Source organism: Festucalex cinctus, chromosome 2, assembly GCF_051991245.1.
Source record: "Festucalex cinctus isolate MCC-2025b chromosome 2, RoL_Fcin_1.0, whole genome shotgun sequence".
Taxonomy (NCBI): domain Eukaryota; kingdom Metazoa; phylum Chordata; class Actinopteri; order Syngnathiformes; family Syngnathidae; genus Festucalex; species Festucalex cinctus.
This window is the reverse complement of record NC_135412.1, coordinates 29,920,193-29,938,913: the sequence shown is the minus strand read 5'-3', so window position 1 is coordinate 29,938,913 and position 18,721 is coordinate 29,920,193. Positions and strand designations below refer to the sequence as shown.

The following is an 18,721-nucleotide window of genomic DNA, read 5'->3' as shown; positions in this document are numbered from 1 at the left end:
AGTCCAGTGCCCACTCTTAAAACTAATTAAAACAAAAATCAAGAGTGAACGACAATATTTAATTAATTAATTAATTAATTAATTACTTAATTAATAATAATAACAATAATAATAATAATAATAATAATAATAATAATAATAATGATGAAAAATCCCAAACTATAATAACCCGGCTATAAACAGCAATGCCACTCCAGCTCATAAGGGTAATAAGTAATCAAACTTACCTTGGAACCTGTGTATGCGTGCTTTTCCAATAGGCATGGGAAGATTGAGAGGGACGTAATGTTCATGGTCACACACGATTCTCAGGAACTCAAACTTAAACTCATACAAAGTCTGGAAGAAAAATAGGAGCCATCTTAGAGTGTGTGGCTTTAAAGGAGGTTAACAAATTAAAGTCTGAAAGAGCTGCATTTCAAAACCTTGGCGTCACCAGGCATGAAGCAATTCATGTAATTATTGATCTGCCTGAACACAAATCCACGGTCCATAAAGGTGAAGCAGCGCTGATGAGAGAATCGAAACAATGAAGGCAATGTTTTCAACATTGACAAATTGATCCCAATCCTGCTGGGAATATCGAATAAAGGAAGACAGATGGTTTATTGCAGATTCTGGGTGTGAAACCAACCTTAATGAAAACTGCCAGGCAGTGATTAGCATTGCGTGCTGCATCCAGGTTGTCCTTGTATTTCTGGGTGATGTGAGGCATCAGCATGTTGACCAAGATCTCGACCGCATGGTAGAAGGAGGCCGAAAAACGTTGGTTTCTTGACAGCTGAACCAAGACAAGAAACTAAAGAAATATACTGTAATTGCTGGACTATAAGGCGCACCTGATTATAAGCCGCACCCAGTACATTTCTAAAGGAAAAAGCATTTTGTCCCTACATAAGCCGCACCTGACTATAAGCCGCATGTGCCCACACTGAAACATGAGATATTTCCAAAGAAAGACGGTACACAGAGAGTTTTCAAAGGTTTAATAATATACCTTAGCTTTTCTTTCCAAACAGTGCCTGTGACGCCGTAGTAACAAAGTAGCAATACGGTAGTAGCTAACAGGGCTGCTTAAAAATAACATACCGGTAAAAGTCAATGAGACTAAAACTTCTTGTATTTTACATGATGAGGATCTGTTTATGCTCATTTTAGTCATGCACAAAGCGCCAAATTACATTAAACTTGTGTCTTCCTCGACACATATATTCCACCTGTCTCACTCTTACCTTTTCTGCTCGAGTTCCCCTGGCGGCCATCAGAAAAAAAATCCATATACAAGCCGCATCATTGTATAAGCCGCAGGGTTGAAAGCGTATGAAAAAAAGTCACGGCTTATAGTCCGGAAATTACAGTAGTTTACATTTTTCAGTTACCCAAGTGAAAAAGTGAAAAAAAGAAAAGACTTACCTTGACTCTACCACTCTCTGTGAGATAATGAGCCATTGATTTAACCAACGCTTCAAAGAAGTACCAAGAGTGCTGTAAAACAAAGGAAAATCTCATGATATTTAAGAAAAAAAAAAACAGGTCCAAAATCAACTTCCACATGTAACTTTGATTTGTGTCATATTTGTTACATTGGGTCACAATGCTTTAATTCATACATTTTTAACTGTCCAAAATATAACAAACAGACATATCAAACACATCAGTATTTCCAAAAATCAGAAAGAGCATTAACCAAGTACTATTAATAAGTATAGGCATCTCTCCTTTCTCAATTAGGATGATCTTGCAAAGTTGCTGGAAAAAAATTAGTGTTGTTCCAATACCGTTTTTTGGCCCCCGATACCAATTCCGATACCTAGCTTTGCAGCATCGGCCGATACCAATACCATACCAGTTTTGCAGTATCGGCCAATACCGATACTTAAGGGGGGTTTTTTCCCCTCAACATGAAAAAGCTGTCCTGCCATTGGTTCAGAGCATTCAAGGGCCAATAGGATATCTTAGATCGGCATACAGTGAACATGTCACATATCAGTGAATGCCATGGACGAGCAAGACACAAGAAGCTGCATCCAAAATCCTATATTAGCATTGGAATTAATGGTATCGGCATGTTACTTGTGAGTACTCACCGATACCGATACCACTGTTTTAAGGCAGTATCAGCACATCTGCCGATCCCAGTATCGGTATCGGAACAACACTAAAAAAAATCAGATGGATTAGTAATGGATTATCCGTGCAATGCATGTGTCAGATCAAATACGTCAGAGTTTTAATGGACAGGAAAAAGTATTAAACTCTTGAAATATCCATCCATCCATTTTCTTAACCGCTTGCTCCTCAAAAAGGTCGCGGGGGTGCTGGAGCCTATCCCAGCTGGCTTTGGGCAGTAGTCGGGGTACACCCTGGACTGGTTGCCAGCCAATCGCAGGACATACAGAGACGAACAACCATCCACACTGACAAACACACCTAGGGACAATTCAGAGCACCCAATTAACCTGCCATGCATGTCTTTGGAATGTGGGAGGAGACCGGAATGCCCGAGAAGACCCACGCAGGCACGGAGAGAACATGCAAACTCCATCCAGGAAGGCCGGAGCCTGGACTCGATCTTGCGTCCTCAGTACTGGGAGGCAGGCGTGCTAACCAGTCATCCACCGTGCCGCCACTCGTGAAACAGAGGGCTTGTATTTAATATGATACATACATACATGATACATTATGAACATACTGGTGAATGAGACCATTGTTTTCCCTCATATATGCCAGTTCAAAACTTTGAAAATAGTTATTTACACCTCTGGAAGTTAGACTTAAAAGTAGTGCTAGCCAATCCATGAGTGTGGTTTACCTTCAGCAACTTGTTGCTTGTTAGGAAATCAGTGGATGGCTTCAGAATTGCTGTCATGGCTTTTGTCAGCTCCTCATGAACGTTGTTTTCATCATTGGAGAAATCGTGCTCTGGTTTAAAGGCAAACTGTATAAAGAAAAGACCAACAACAATTCATTTCCTGTTTCTTATTGGCAAAAACATAGCCATGGTTTACACTGTAGCCACAATACAAATTGCAACCTTGACATAGGACCTCAGGTAATGCTCAAGCCCCTCTTCATGGCATTGTGCTACAATGTGCACCATTACCCTAAAGAGAAAGCGATAACGATTATTGTTAAACGGGAAGCAAAAGTGTGGTATGCACCATTGTGCTGGTAGTGATGGTCTCACCTCGTCACATTGACAGCTACATCTTCATGTGAAGCCCTGGTGAGGACACAAAACAGCTGGTTGAGGATAGTGGGAAGAAAGTTCACCATGATATGGCCTTCCACGGCATGGAGACTCTGGCAAGGAAGGGAGTAGATGGCATTTAATAGAACATGGATACATGGTGAGTGTTGTTTTCCTTCAAAAGATTAATGCAGTATGTAACCTTTAGAAATTTCACCAGCCCGCCCTCTGATGTTTGTTCTGATACTTTCAAGCTTTCACAGTGGTGGAAGAAGTTGTGCAAGTGTTGATCCTAAATGAATTAGAAAATATTATGTAAGAAACCAGAGAGTGAAATTTCAGTTGAAATTGTGTGTGAATGCGGAAAAGTTGAAGCTGGACTGAAATGCTATGGAATTAATTGGATTGTTGAAATGTAGAATGTGGGACTTGGAATGGTTTCAATCAGTCAAGAAATGTGGAAGGAGTAGTTAAATATTTGAAATATTTCAATTCTGGGAATTTTATTTTGTAAATGTGGACATTTGAGGAAGGCTTTAATTAGCTGAGCAGTTTGAAGTTAGAATGGTTTGAACTGGTTGAGAAATGTAAAATTACAAAGTAAATGTGAAATATCTGCTAATTTGAGACTTTTTTTATGAAAACTTGGGAATTTGGGGAATGTTGGATGAATTAGCATAGCTTAAATCAGTTGAGAAATGTGGAAGTAGGAGTTAAGTCGTAAAGTAAAAATATTGTGAATGTTGTTCAGGAAATGTTGAATACAAAAATGTGGACATTTTGAGAATTGCTCTTCAGCAGTCACACAATGATATTGCAGTCTCTATCCAACAAGCAAGGTGAGACATTCGTATGTGTTTATTTACATGATACCTGAGTGTAAATTGTAGAAACAAGATGCGTTGAGACTTTGAACAGCGACTTTCCTCCATCAACCCACTTAATGTCCAAGCCTGAATGCTAAAATGAAAAATGGATGATTTGACATGACTATTTGTTAGAATGCTAGTTGCTCTGTAAAAGCTCTCAATTCAATCCCAGTGGGATCTTTTAAATAGGAATGAGGGGGGGAAAAAAAACATCTGTTACATATCCCAAATGTCCTTAACAAATATTTGATTATTTACCTTCGGGGCAGCATCCTGGCAACTGAGGTAGCCCGCAGGCAAATGAGCAGCGACGGGTAGATGCTGTTCTGTCATGTTGACCCTACCATCTCTTAGCAGAGGCCACCATGCTGAGCCCACTGTAAGAATACAGCACATATTTTTACCAGTCCTCTCTGGATAACAGTATCCATGAAAATAAAAGCACAATAAGGCGGGTGGAAACATCATTATAACGTGGATTTTTCATGATGGTGCTCTTCAATTGTATAGATTTATTTAATTATTTTTAGATACTGCTACTACTCCTACTACTACTTCTCCAAGAAGGAAGATTGTACAAATAATATGTCAGGCAGCATAAGGAAGAAGCAAGAAGAGATCTGTATTATATATTTTCATCGTTATAAATGGGTACAATAAATGGTGATTTAATGTATGTATCTTCGAGCTTGTATCGGGAATAATTGTGAGCGACATGTAGCAAAAAGGCAGAAACTAAGTTGAACTGTCTCCACCAAGCAGTATGATTTAGAAGTCACAAGTTGCAAAGTGTATCAAAATCTGGTCTGCCAAGCATCGCTTTTTAGCACTTGAGATATGGTGTACTACATTTGTGTTCACACTTGTAATTTGGTTCTCTGGTCTGGACCATAAAGAATATAGAACAGCCCACTGTGTCATTTTTGCATCACACATTTTATTCTGGGAAATTCACTGCTTACAAATCGGACTAAAAGTTACCCAGTAAAAAGGACACGAGGAAAGTCACAAAATAACCAAATGAATGTTATCATCTGGGTAAATTGTCCCATTCTGCGCTGAAGCACGATGATTGACCACATTTCCCCTAGGATTACTTAAATAGCAGTTGTGCTGTTTCTTTGGCTATTTTTCCATCAATACAGTAATATGTAGTTTTCCAGCAACAGCCTACCTGGGGTCTCCACCACATCTTTCTTCTTCTTGTTGCTGTCACAGCTAATGTGATAGAAGGTAAACAAAAGATGGTGCTTTTTGTGCAGTTGAGTTGGTAATTCTATCTTTATCTGTGTTGCAGAAAGAGATAAAGATTCCTAAATGTTGGTTGTCATAATATTGCAGAGTAGACTAGTAGCAGCACTGAAAACAGTGTTATCTTGTCACATCAACACAAAGATTATAAGAGTGATCAATTGTAGTAAGAGGAAATGTAACCTCGTCATAGAATTCAGGATTCTGTTGGTGGTGCAAAACAGCTGCGTAGGCTTGCTTGGTGAATAGAGAACTTCCAGGACGGCCGTAGATGCACTGTGGTGAATTGAAGAAAGCAGCAACATATGGTTCAATACATAAAACCTCAAGATAAAACTTAGATAAAGGCAAAACTAATCTAAAAAGCTTCAGTGAAGTTTTCAACTCGGTACAAATATACAATATAACATTGTTGAGTCTGCGAAAAGGGATGATGATGATGGATGGATGTTCAGTGTAAGTATACACAAGTATGTCACTCCCAAAACAGCAATGGGGGACATGATTCAGACTAAGTGGCCAATTTTAGCACTTGGTACTTGCTTAACTAAAAAAACGTAAAAGGAAAAACTTGGTATTTCTGAGAATTGATTTGACTTGCACTTAACCACATCAAGTTCCGCCTGTTTACATTTGATCGGCATTTTCCAAATACAGTGCCATGTGTTTTGTTTTTGAAAGAAAAGTTGTTTTGTTGTGTGGTGTCCAGAAACATGTCAATCCATCAGGCTATGATGGTGGAGTGCATAGTCCATCACATGAAGCAAATATGAAGAATAGCGTAGAAGTTAGTTACATTTGAATTCAAGGATTTTTTTTTATTTTTTTTTTAGAAAATCAGGAAGAGAATGACACAACTACAACATCTACAGCAACTTCAGCTTTCACCTTGAATCCAACAAAGATAGGTTGCTACATCAATTTCAGTTTAGCTGTGTGAGCTAATTAAAATTAGTACAAATACTGAGTGTTGTTGTTGTTCTTGTTATTGTTGTTGACTTGATGGGAATTTAGCAGGAACTCGACAGTAAATTGGAACTTGATTGAAACTTGAGGGCTAAGTTATGATAATTACTTATGACTTGGACATACTGTATGTGACTTACTCCCACCTCTGCTTAAACCGCTTTTCCATTAAGTGTGCATTTACTACATCCATAATGTATCAAACTGTGTTGAATTACTAAAAACGGAAGATTCTGAACTTGCGTATATGCCGATGAATTAATTCCCTTGATGTTTTTTTCTGCCAACTACTGAGCTGGCCTGCATATTTCATCTGCAAAAAAAAAATCAGCGTGTTTACAGTACATACCCTTAGTGGCTGGGCTTCCTCTTTGTCAGAATCCTTGAATTCAATGCAAACTGCAATATTCCTGGCCTGAGAAGACAAGAAGTATATTGGGGAAGAATGACTTCAATAAAAAATGGGGGAAAACATTCTCATCAACCTGATACATTGGGGAATCTTGCTGACAGCTACAATGAATGAAAATGGAAATTGAAATCTCTCAGACCAGTGAAGGGAAAATATTAGGGAATACAAGAAATGGCTGCATACATCAATAAAAACAGGGCAAATAAGAAGGTACATGGACACATGGAGAAAAACGTGAATATCAGCAATGTATTAATGAATGAATCACAGGCTGCTAACCTGCCTAGCTGAAGAGTTGTATTCTTAAAAGCAGTGAACATGATCGAAAAGCTTTCCAATCAGTCAAATGTTGCTAATGTTTGTATACTGCATGTACCTTAGCAAAGGATTTCTGACCATCATATTTCAGGTGCTTTGGATATACATAAAGGTGGTTTTTATAGATGGTAAAGGGTTGAGAGCACTTGGCAATAGAGGGTACAAATTCCTCCACCTCCAGAGCCACACTGTTCGATCCATTTACTTCAAAGTTCCTCAAAGGGATGTAGGAGGAAGTGAGGCAATCTGCAATAAAGGGACAATAACTACTTAATTTGCTTTTGGTGGAGGCTTACGTTATTTTTATGTCAACATTTAAAAGATTTACTGGTCATATCCGGGGCCACACAATCAATAGTTACATCCAGATTCCCTAACAGTACGGGAAGTTTTGCCATTTTCTCTGGTCTGTTGGGAGAACAGAATAATGAATGGAAAACAGCTGTAAGAATAACTTGCAGGGATATCAGCACAAAGGGAAAACTTACTTTCTAAAGTCAGTGAGAAGTTTGAACATGTCCTCGTCTGACAACTTGCTGCTGTCTTGACGGTAAAGAGCTGAGAAGCGAGCGTTTTTGTCCAAAGTTCCTGATGCATCTTTGAACACAGGCCTGTGGGAATAAATAATGCAGAAGAAAATTTACATCACAGGTTTCAATGGAGATTATGTAGCTGATGTGCATAATTTAGTCAGACAGAAATTGTGTCGGAATGTACTGTCATAGCGTAATAGTGATGGATAGGGAGCTTCACTATGACCTGATGCCGACTTTTGGCCCACACAATTTACACACGAATTGAAATCTCAGAGAGAAGTGGCCACTTAGATTAGAGTGTCATCAGCAGGTTGCAACAAAAAATTACCAGAAATGGTAGACATGGACATCTTTTATGAACTTTGTGAAATTCCCTAACATTTTTGAATCATGTAATTTGAAGTGTTCAGTGTTGAGTGGAAAAAATACCTTGCAGACCAAGCGAACGGCATCCGGTACTGGCCCAGTCGGCTGCAGGCCATCTTTGCATTCTTCAGCACCCTTTGAGCCATCTAATCAGGACACGAGATTTTTTTTTTTTTTTGAAAAACCACATCAATAGAGGAAGTAGATGGGAACATGCTGTCATTGTCATGTGGGCACCTTGGTGGAGTCTGAGCTCTTCATGTAGGGTTCAGTACAATGGGTGATACCCCCTTGGAGGACCTTCTCAATCCTCGCCACTAGGAAGATTTCAGGATGGGGGCACGTGACTGAAAACAGCCCCTGTTTGGGGTATTGAAGAGCTGTCTCTGGAAACCCACTGGCCAGCCTTTGTTTGCCAAAAGGATCCTCACCCTTACAACCATCCGTGTGCAAGTTGTGGCCACAAGCAGAGCCGGGTGTCATTTGTCGGACCACAGGGTGGTTGAGATCCACATGGAAGTCAGCTGAGATTTTTCTGCTGTTTTGAACATCAAAGAGGGACAGAACCACGTAGAAAGGTTCCACCTTTCATGAATGAAAGAAAAAAATATTGTAATCGAAATAATTAATTAAAATTTAAATAAGTACAGTAATGGACAAAATAATACTGTTTTTTGACTTTTATAAGAAAACATACATTAGTCGTTGGTCCTTCTTCATTCTCTGCAATGCAACACTGCAGGTTGAATAACAAATCATGACAGCTGACTAAGAGCCTCTTCCCGAACTTCTCCTCAAACTGATGCACATCTGGCTCAATGCTAGTAAAATCCAGTTTCTGTGAATACAGCACCATTATCAGGAACTGACATAAATCATGACATTGTTTTTGATTTTACACACCTGTGTGTCAGGGTCCAATGTAAACAACTTCAGCCTGGCCTCACTCCTCATTTTAAACTCAATATCTCTGGCCGTCTACAAAGAAAGCAAAATACCAAATTGCCGCAAAATTCAAGTACATATAGTAAAATTGTTTTTCACTAATTTTAGCGCTTCCTTTTTCATGTTTATGATTGCAATTGCTTCAATATTCTTGTAATAAGCATTTATAACTCTTTTTCTAAATTGTTTTACAAAATAATGTTGGTGTGCCTGAATTGTTCAAAGTTACGCCCCACTTGTTAAATGGTGGGGAAGGGGAATCCACCTGAAAACTGTCTTGAAAACTTGTAGAGGAGAGGCCGGCTTTTCCATCATCCTCATCTGTGGAAAAGATCAAATTCAGTTCTTTTGGTCGATGACATTATATAAAATAGAACAACATGTACAGTGCAGTATCAGTGGGGATTAAAAGACAAATGCATTGTTATAAACTACTTGTTCTACATTGATGACAGGGGTGGAATTCTTTTTGGATGGATGGATGGATGGATGGATGGATGGATGGATGGATGGATGGATGGACAGCCGGGCAGACGGAGATACAGTATATATGTAGTCCAAATGAATACAACTCATGACAAATGTGTTATAAAAACAAAACAAAAAAAAACAAAAAAACATACAATACCTTCTTGTAAGTCCCTGTGATGTTTCTCCTGCACGGCCTGTTCAAAGTTGCTGTTGAGAATTTTGTTGAGGGTACTGATCCATTCCTCCATCTCGAGTTCACTCTCTGCAGCCAGCAAGAACATGCTCTTATCCTGCATCTTTAGCTCAAAGCCAAACCTCCTTACTTTGTTGTTCTGGAAAACCAAGATAAGAAATAATAAGGGGAGTTGAAATTTTACACTATTGTTTGATTGGCAATAGTACATTATAAATACGATCTATGAAAAAAAAAAGCATCTGTTTTTGGATTAATCGGAACAATGATCAACCACTGTGGCATCGGGGGAAAAAAATCTCATTGAAGAAATAACAACAAAAAGTTTGCCTTACAGTAACACTCCTCTCCGCTCAGTTTGGATGACGCTGTCAGAGTGCTATTACCTTAACAATGTTTTCATTATTGTGATTGTACATGTCATTCCCCCTGGGCAGTATCTTATTTTGAAATGACTTGGTCAGAACCATCAAAAAGCCCAAAACGGGTCACAATAATGCCTAAGGGTTTTAAAATGCTTTATAAATAAAGTTGGATTGGAGTTTGTTCTTGTGTGTGGAACTGCACTGTATCATTGTGAGAAGTGTTTCCATTAGTTTGTCCTCTAATTTACCTTAATTTAATAAAGTTCCCAAAATATTTCAGACATGCAGCTCAGTCTGCAGTTCTACACCTGTGCAAACTACATAATAATCACAGCAATACACATTATTAAATTGTGTGTTTGTGTGTGTAACCCTTCTCCCCTAACCTGAACGACCCCCAAACATGAGTCAAGGAAGATGGTTCCTTTAGGTTCCTTGGAGGTGTTTTCATCCTTGTAGAAATTTAGGTTGTATGATCCATCTCCAAGCTGAGCCAGATGGAAGTATCTCCTTTTGAAGGACTAGAATGACAATTTGCGGTCTGATGTTAATAACACTGCTGTAAGGAATGTCTCACAAATATCTTCAAACATAACTTAAGGGAACAGCTTGTGCTGTTCTTTAACTCCCCAATCCATTACTCTTCCCTTGGCCTGATTAAAGACAACGTCAGATCTGAAACTAACCATCAGTGTTGAGACAAACCTTTTCAAGCAAAGTTGCAGGCCAGGAAAAATATTAACATGAGCTGTAAGAAGATAAAAAGAAAACGGCCTGTATTGATCTTTAAGGCCTGAATACCTGCCATCGACCCACTCTGGAATGGGGATTACACAAGATAATAACGCCTGAAGTGGAGAACATTGTTCTAGTACTCACTCGCATAGTAACACTGATTGCACTGTTCACGTTGCCTTTGTATAGCCAGCCGTGTTTAGACACTCCTCCCTTGTGAGACCCAAACGAATCTGTGTCCTGCAGGAGGGAGTGCCGATCAAACACATGAGTGTATTTGTAAAAATGTCAGAAAATGCTAAGAAAACAACTCAAAGCAAACATATGACAGGCTACATATTCTATTCATTCTCTATATTCTCCATACATATTCAGTTACTAGGCAAAGTTGTGACTATTTTATCAATTTAGGAACATCCAATTGCAAGTTTTTATGGGTGGTTTCAATAAGGGGAACGTTGTAAGAGTTATTACCTCATCGTTTTCCACATCTTCATCCACCTCAAACAGGTGAGTGACCAGCTTCTCAGGCCTTAATACCTTACTGAAGGCAAGCGTATATTTTACTAGAATGTCGACATATTTCTAAATTATTTCTCAACATGCAAACATTATTCAATACAATTTCACTTTTTCAAAGGCACTTGGTGCAAGGAAGCATTTTTTTTCGTGGTTGACTGTTTGCCCTTTGCGCTTTTCTAAAGCTAGCAACCTCTGGGAATAAAGTCAAGGCCAAGGCCAGTGTTTGTCCAGTCCTCTCCAATATCTTAAATACGACACTGGACATCTGGAAAGCTAATTTCCTCAGTCTTAACGCTGGGATGTTAAATATTAATTCATTTTAGTTTGGAACTATTATTGACAGTGATTTGTAATTTGGGAGAGGAACAGTTGTTACTCTGGCGATCTTTCAACTGAAACACTGGGGAAATAGCAACACTAACTTGAAACTACAATGAAGGATATCAACAATGGTCCAAGAATAGCATAGTTTGTCAGTTGTTGATAAACACTACATCCTCGATTGTGTTTTGCATTGTACCTCCGAAACAACAAATTTCCCTGTGTGCTTCATTCCTTTGGGAAAAAACATTGTCAGACTTGTAAACGTGGGCTGTGCATCTCTGAACATGACATTTTACAGATTTTACCGAACATCCACCTTTAGCTACATACTCACTTGGGAAGCTGTCGGAAGTCCCCAGAGTATTCTTCATACTTGTAGTTGACCACATGCCAGTCTGACTTATATGTTTTCATACACTATGAAGAGACAGTAAAGGTATATCCATTATAGAATAAATAAATACATAAATAAATAAATAAATAAATAAATAAATGCCAAAAAGGCTATCTCTTCTATAAATTCATAACATATGCGGTGAGGTAAATTCTCTGGAATCTGGAATCATTCCCATGTGTATCCTGTATCCCTGGTTATGATGTCATTTCTGGCACAAACTAAGGCAGAATGTGCTTTAGCACTTACAATCAGACCGCACCCAGACCAACCTCAGCACAGTCTGCTGAAAAATGTGTAGCATCAAAAACAACACTCATCTTGCTGTGCATTTCACTGAAGAGTGGGAAAGTTCAATCAGAGGATAAAACATTTGCCAACGTCAACGTGTTTGTATTGCCAATGTTTTCTCTGATCCAGTTGACTCTTCTTCAGCCTTTGAAACCACATTCAATGTGATAGCAGGCTTCATGCGGTGGTTTTACCTCTTGGACAAACAGTGACTGTGCTTCTTGTTCTACATTTTCTGGCACAGTTGAGAATGCAGTCCGGCCCTGGCGCTTCAGAGTGCAGATCTGATGAGACAGGCACAAAATTAGACAGCCTAAATGAAGATTTCTGGACATTTTTTGCTAGGAAATGAAAATATATTAAAAGGAAGCGACATCATGAAAATTTGAAGGAGAAAATACTAGTGATTGAATTTAATATAGAAAGTCAAATCTATCCACAATTCAGATTTTTGAGTCCCGGCTATCCTTTTTTAATGGTTTTACTTGCAGATTCCCCTGCAATTTTGCAAAATCTAAATCCGACTATGTTTTCTTTTTATTCAATTGTATTCTTCTGAAAAGCTGTAAATGCATTGCCTGTGAAGTAGGCTACAAATCACCACCACCGGATCTCCTCATATCTCTGATGTCACATTTAGCAAAAAGTAGTATCTTCATAGATTACCGCATATCTGATTTATAGCGACATGAGAAATAAAGGCTACATAGTAGGATGCCCAGTTAAAAATCTCCTCAACCTTATTAGACATATAGAGCCAAAAAGGGGAAAATCAATGCTAGTGCCACAGGGCTTGGAGAGTGCAGCCACCATTAAATGTTGCTCAACACACGCAAGTTGTTGGAAAGCTGGGCTACAATGACCTAGATTTGTCATTGCTCTTCAGTGTCTCATATTCTTATGCAAGCACTCATTTGATGAGTGGACCATGAGCCGAGTAATATTTTTAGGGTTAGCGTGGTAGCTTAAGTGCATCCTTTTGATATGACGAAAGCAAGCCACAGCTCGTCATTCCAAATACAATAGGTGAATGGTAACATGGCAGCAAATTGCTACAGTATCAAAATTATGATGTACAGTAGAAAATTGCTTTAGTGCATATAGTGTATAGTTGTCTACACATCCCCAAAGATTTTTAAACAAGTCTTTTCTTGATGGAGAAGAACTGCAAGACAATTCAAAACAAATCCTCTCACACTGCCATCAATTAATGCCATCAATGTGGTCAAATTAAGAGCATTCCTTTCCATATTGTTAATGCTGGACTTTGATGAGCATGTTCCAAAAGGTTGGCATCTTGGCAGCTAAACGAAGCAATGCTTTCCACAGTCTGGCCACGATCTCTTGCATACACACTTCGTGCGCTCACATGCACTTGAGTGTGGAATGTGTGCATGCAAACTCCTCTGAAACTGCCAACCTCACACCCCCTTCTCTTCTCCTCTCCTCCTCTCTGGGGCCAGTGATGCAAAACATATGGCAGGTTAGACAGCAGAGCGAATATGAATTTTATTTTCGGTGCTTCAGTCCACTTGTGAGCATCAGCCCACCTGCAACCCAAATGAGGGCAAACTGTATAGCAGATGGATGGATATGTCTGGCTTGTGGCAACCGCCATTAGTCAGGAAAATATGCAGCCCTGTCTCAACTTGCCTAATGGATGCCGATTACTGCCATCTTTTTTTTTTTTAACCACGAAAGGGACTTTCATTCTCAGTGATGCTAAAGTTGCAAACGCGAAGTTACAGAGCTACAGAGGGTACTCAGGATTACTGTGCAGGCTAAGCCCAACCTTATCTCCATATGCTAAACCCATATGTGCATAACTGAGAAAATGAGCTGAGTCACTGCGGCAGCCAATAGTTTCAAATCATGAAAAGTAAGTGTCAGAATACACTCCTAAGAAACATAAATGTTTACAAAAGCATCTATTAATTTGGCCATGCATGCCGTTATCCCGTGTGTTAATTTTCCCTTGGTAATTGCATATGATTGCTGATGAATGAAGTCTTACAGTGTAGGTTACATTTCATACCAGCCCTTAAAAATGCCCCTAATGAGCTCTCAGTAGCTTTGGAATCACATCTGCTTGGAAGTTTCAAAGAGATATTACAGCAAATTGCTTGTCATCAATTTCTGCTTTTTTTTTGGAAAACGCAGTACAATGGTAACCTGGCAATAGCCAGGTTGAGAATTCCGATTCACTCAAGGGAGTTCTCCACAATATCAATCTGGGACTTCTCCATGGTGATTCGCTCGGAAAAGGTGGGATATTCTGTACAATACTTCGACCAGATTGACGATGCGGCATCTTGTGCACGTTTATTTTGACCAATCACGGCCACGGATGAAAATATCGTCTTCGTTATAGGGTGGGAGGGAGCACGGACATCTTTACCAGCTAAAAATGCATGACGTGCCTCTTGCTTTTTGTCACGATGGGGGGTGTTGGAGGCAGGACCCAAATGCAGGGGGCAACAAAAACAGGGCAAGGCAGGGATGCAAGTAAAAAAAAAAGGGGTTTAATTAACAAAAAGGCAAACGAGGTACTCTGTGAATATAAAATTAACAAGAGCCAAAAAATTAGACTGAAGCAACAAAAACTGGAGGAAAACAAGACATGGCATGGAAGGCAAAATGGGATAACTAGACAGTAACAGCAACAATGACTCACCAAGAACTGAAAGAAAGCAGGGTAACTAAATAGACATGGTAACGAGAAAACAACAGACACCTGGGCAAGATACAAGAGGCTTGGGGAGCTTATTGGTCAACACAGTGGGAAGGGAAGACACACTCAGGTGGACATGGTTAGACATAACGGGACAAGGGAAGAGACAAGGAATACATGAAATAACCAAAAGAAAACAAAATCCCACCCCCACAAAACCAAAACATAACACTTTTCAACATTCAAAAATGGAAAGGTGAGTAATTCTGTGAGAACAGAATCATTTTCAGCGTCCATTCGTCCATGTTAGGTTAGTTTGTTTCCCACGGTGTCGGTGCTTCCTGGTTTCGTCACAGCTGCATATCCCGCCCACACACAATGGGTTCCTCTCTGATTGGTCTGAAATGATCCGTGAAAATCAACGGGCTCGGTACATGTATTCTCAGGAGTTTATGAATTCGCAAATACCGCAAGAATTCAGCTTGCAGAGCAAGGTTAGTACAGTGGAGTGTTGAGATACAAATCCCTTAATTTAAGATTATTTAGAGAAACGATCTGTCGCTTGGCCGAATTTTAGTCTTGAGATACAAGTAAATATTTGAGATATAAGTGTACTTCAGAGCCCCCACCGCAAGATGGCAGCTGCAAAATTCACAACCTTCAGCATTCATTCAACGGTTGGTGTATCTAATGTGCCATTAACGTAGCATTCCAACTGAGAATAGACCCCGCAGAAGAAGAAAAAACAGTCATGGTTCGTTCCCATTTTTTTCCTTTTTGCAGGTTATGTGGAGAACAATTATTACTGTTTGTTTTTAATACCGTATAATACTGTTCAGAGCATTTTAGAGGTGAGTTAAAAGCATGTTAACAAATGATTTTTTTATGTTTTGGGCTGGAACTGATTATTTGCCTTTCTGTCTATTTCAGTGGGGAAAGACTATCTCAGACGTGAATGCTTTGATAAGCGAGCATGGCCGTACAGAACAAACTAAACTCTTAATTATCTCAGGGCACCACTACTTCTCACTTGTAAGAAATACTCAAAGGCTCCGTAACATCCGTGGCATCTTCTTTCTTTTCTTTTTGTAATCCTTGGTTAAGGTCACTCTTCATAAACTGATGTAGCAATAATTCACTTTTACCTGAAAGTCATCCAGAGGGAACTGCAGCATGTCCCGCAGAGCATCACTGATGATCTGCATTCTACTTTGTATGATCACACTTTCATAGTCCAGAGGCTCTATGACCTTGGGCTTGACCTAGAAAAGTAAACAATAGCATGGCATCAACATGTGACAAAACAAACTTGTGACCGGTAACTGTAAAACGTATCAGAGAATTTGTTGTCAGGAGGAGAGGGGTATTCAAGCTGTGTGGACAAGTTGCCATTGTTCTTTCACAAGTGCTCATCAGTTAGAGCAGCTTGATAAGTGAAAGGGGTGACAGAGAGATGAGCATGGGGGCCTGTGTGTATGTGTCTGCGTGTGTATGACTGTACCAGCCACTATGTTGTGATCACAAATGAGAAATCAGAATGAAGTACTGGTAATTTGTGGAGCACTCTCCTCTTCGTTATGGCAATGGTCTAGTGGTGGAAAATAAGTAATTTATTACTGTACTTAAGATTTATTTTTTTTCAGGGACTAGTACGCTGCACTTTTACTTGTGTGAATATTTTTCAAATAACTGTACTTACTCCCTACATTTGCAGATATCTGTTCTTCCTAATCGTTACTTTATTGGCATACAGTAGGTCAAGTGCACATTTTTGCTCTTATTAGAGTTAAAGTGTTGAATCACGATTTGTACTCTTACTAGACTTTTTTTTTTTTTTTTTTTACACAACCGGTTTTTCATCTTGACTATAGCTAACGCTACAATTTAATGATCACCAGTGTCCAATTGATCTAAGAAAAAAAAACATTTTGTTTTGATATACTGAATATGACCCAGCCATCCAATATCTTGAGTGGCGGGTTACATAGACCAATTTAGAGTAATCAATTAACCAAACGTGTTTTTTGGAATGTAGGAAGAAGGTGGTGTACATGTGGAAAATCCGTACATGTATAGGCAGAACCCCAAACTTCAGAACTAAAACATTTAGATGGTAGCAAATACTGTCAAAATTGATTATTATGCAAGTTTGTTTTAAAATAAGTACAATTTTTAATGGAGCCACAAGTGTAACGGTATTACCGCTAACTTGTAAGTCAAGGTACTGTTGCATCTACAAATTTTGTGTTTTGAAAACCCTAAATCTGCCTGCTTCTGACATTAGCATATCATTAGCATAGCAGAGGTATAACACTGCCAGCTGTGATCAGACTGCTCATGCCCTTTTTAGTGTTGAAAGCAATCCTCGTTGTCCCAGATACCAGTGCTGAAAATGCCATGCATCTATTTGTCAGGCAAAGCCACAACGTCTGCATCCGGGTGCACTTGGGCGACTGTCTGAAAGGGCAGGCAAAAAGATACCAGTGCCTCTGATGCGCCAGTCTTCCAGGAAGGCATTGTGGAAGCGGTTTAAAATGTGCCCTACAATTGACAGGCAATCAGTCCAGGCTGTACCTATCATCCAAAATTGGGCTGCAATAGGCTCCAGCTCACCTGTGCCCCTGAACATAAGTTGTAGAAATGAATTGCTGGTTGTATTTACCACAATACTACTTTATATATATGGTGACCTGATAACCTGTAGATGGAGCAAATTGTTTTGTACGGTTTATCATGGTTGTGTTTCTGCATGGTTAGCAATACAGCTTCTCAATACAGTTATTTTCATCAGAGACATGTAGCTATTAGATGTTTGTAGAGTGTACATGCTGTATTTTATGATATTTGTTGCTGTTCTGTATGTCCAAAGCATACGTCAAGTTTTTCAAACTTCCAGAATCCGAGGCACAGGAAGAGTTTGGAGCAAAGGGAACTCTAGTACCTAAAAATAAAGATAAACATTCAACCCCTTGGGGAAGTATACCCCGGAGCTGCTATTTCCCATTTCCGTCCAGTTGCTTTTAAAAGGCATCTTCAAAGCTGCTCAATTTGGAAGCTTAGGTTTAGGAATGTGTTTTCAGATCCGATTTCTTCTATGTAGCATTCAACTCACTCAGTGAAAAGTATGATGGACTAACATCAGTAACTTACCGATGCCACCTGTGACCCAGCCTCCACCTCCTCCGCCTCAATCTCTGCCAAGCACTTGTACTTCTGTGGTGACTCTATCACCATCTCCCGTTTGGAGGCTTTTCCTGCCCGGCCCTGCATGGCGCTCGGTGCTCAGTACTGCCAGCCTGCGATCAGGTGTGAGCTTCACTGTGCTGCGCACGCTGACATGTTGGGAGACAGACTGAAAGAGCTCCAATGAAGTTTTACTTCTGTGCTAAATTACAACGCCTGCCTCCTTTTTCAGCAGAGGGCCCCTCCCTCCTTTACAGCTGGAATTGTGTGCGTATGTGATGTGTGTAAGTGGGAGGTGCAGAGAAACCCGCCTCTCCTCCATTCAAACATGCCGTCAATGGGCCAGATCCATCTGTGTTTCCAGGCATTTTAATTTGGACTTGCTAGAATGTCTATGGCAACGGACAGAAGTACAAACTGTCATTGCTTTATTATGCTGGAGCCTCTGGCTCTGGGGACATATTTCTATGGTATCTGGGGAGTGATTTGATACCAAAGCAAAAAAAATAACCCAATTGATTTTTTTTATTTATTTTTTTTGCACAGCCTACCATGATTCTTTTGAATATAAGAATAAAATGAAAGATTATAGCTTACATATCACACACAATAGACAAAAGAGAGAAATTCATTAATAACTTGGGGCTTTACGGCTCCCTGTATAAGTTTTGAATAAGAGATGACCATCAAGTCTTGACAACTAAATGAACATATACAGT

General features: G+C 39.5%; 1 protein-coding gene across 1 annotated transcript in view; it reads right to left on the bottom strand.

Moving 5' to 3' along the window:
- Positions 1 to 18,186, bottom strand: part of LOC144014482 (dedicator of cytokinesis protein 9-like) — a 41,855-nt gene extending 23,669 nt beyond the window's left edge. The window contains exons 1-29 of the mRNA XM_077514418.1: positions 17,970 to 18,186; positions 15,965 to 16,081; positions 12,343 to 12,432; positions 11,798 to 11,880; positions 11,092 to 11,161; positions 10,762 to 10,857; positions 10,269 to 10,403; positions 9,482 to 9,656; positions 9,119 to 9,174; positions 8,812 to 8,886; positions 8,606 to 8,746; positions 8,146 to 8,493; positions 7,972 to 8,054; positions 7,495 to 7,617; positions 7,335 to 7,414; positions 7,065 to 7,252; positions 6,626 to 6,691; positions 5,494 to 5,586; positions 5,234 to 5,345; positions 4,318 to 4,436; positions 4,064 to 4,150; positions 3,393 to 3,482; positions 3,188 to 3,303; positions 3,035 to 3,104; positions 2,813 to 2,938; positions 1,414 to 1,485; positions 635 to 781; positions 426 to 509; positions 228 to 339 (exon numbers count right to left, since the gene is read on the bottom strand). Of these exons, the coding sequence (XP_077370544.1) occupies positions 228 to 339; positions 426 to 509; positions 635 to 781; positions 1,414 to 1,485; positions 2,813 to 2,938; positions 3,035 to 3,104; positions 3,188 to 3,303; positions 3,393 to 3,482; positions 4,064 to 4,150; positions 4,318 to 4,436; positions 5,234 to 5,345; positions 5,494 to 5,586; positions 6,626 to 6,691; positions 7,065 to 7,252; positions 7,335 to 7,414; positions 7,495 to 7,617; positions 7,972 to 8,054; positions 8,146 to 8,493; positions 8,606 to 8,746; positions 8,812 to 8,886; positions 9,119 to 9,174; positions 9,482 to 9,656; positions 10,269 to 10,403; positions 10,762 to 10,857; positions 11,092 to 11,161; positions 11,798 to 11,880; positions 12,343 to 12,432; positions 15,965 to 16,081; positions 17,970 to 18,089 (3,274 nt within the window). The 5' untranslated portion in view covers positions 18,090 to 18,186. The remainder of the gene's footprint in view (positions 1 to 227; positions 340 to 425; positions 510 to 634; positions 782 to 1,413; positions 1,486 to 2,812; positions 2,939 to 3,034; positions 3,105 to 3,187; positions 3,304 to 3,392; positions 3,483 to 4,063; positions 4,151 to 4,317; positions 4,437 to 5,233; positions 5,346 to 5,493; positions 5,587 to 6,625; positions 6,692 to 7,064; positions 7,253 to 7,334; positions 7,415 to 7,494; positions 7,618 to 7,971; positions 8,055 to 8,145; positions 8,494 to 8,605; positions 8,747 to 8,811; positions 8,887 to 9,118; positions 9,175 to 9,481; positions 9,657 to 10,268; positions 10,404 to 10,761; positions 10,858 to 11,091; positions 11,162 to 11,797; positions 11,881 to 12,342; positions 12,433 to 15,964; positions 16,082 to 17,969) is intronic.
- Positions 18,187 to 18,721: the final 535 nt, after the last annotated feature.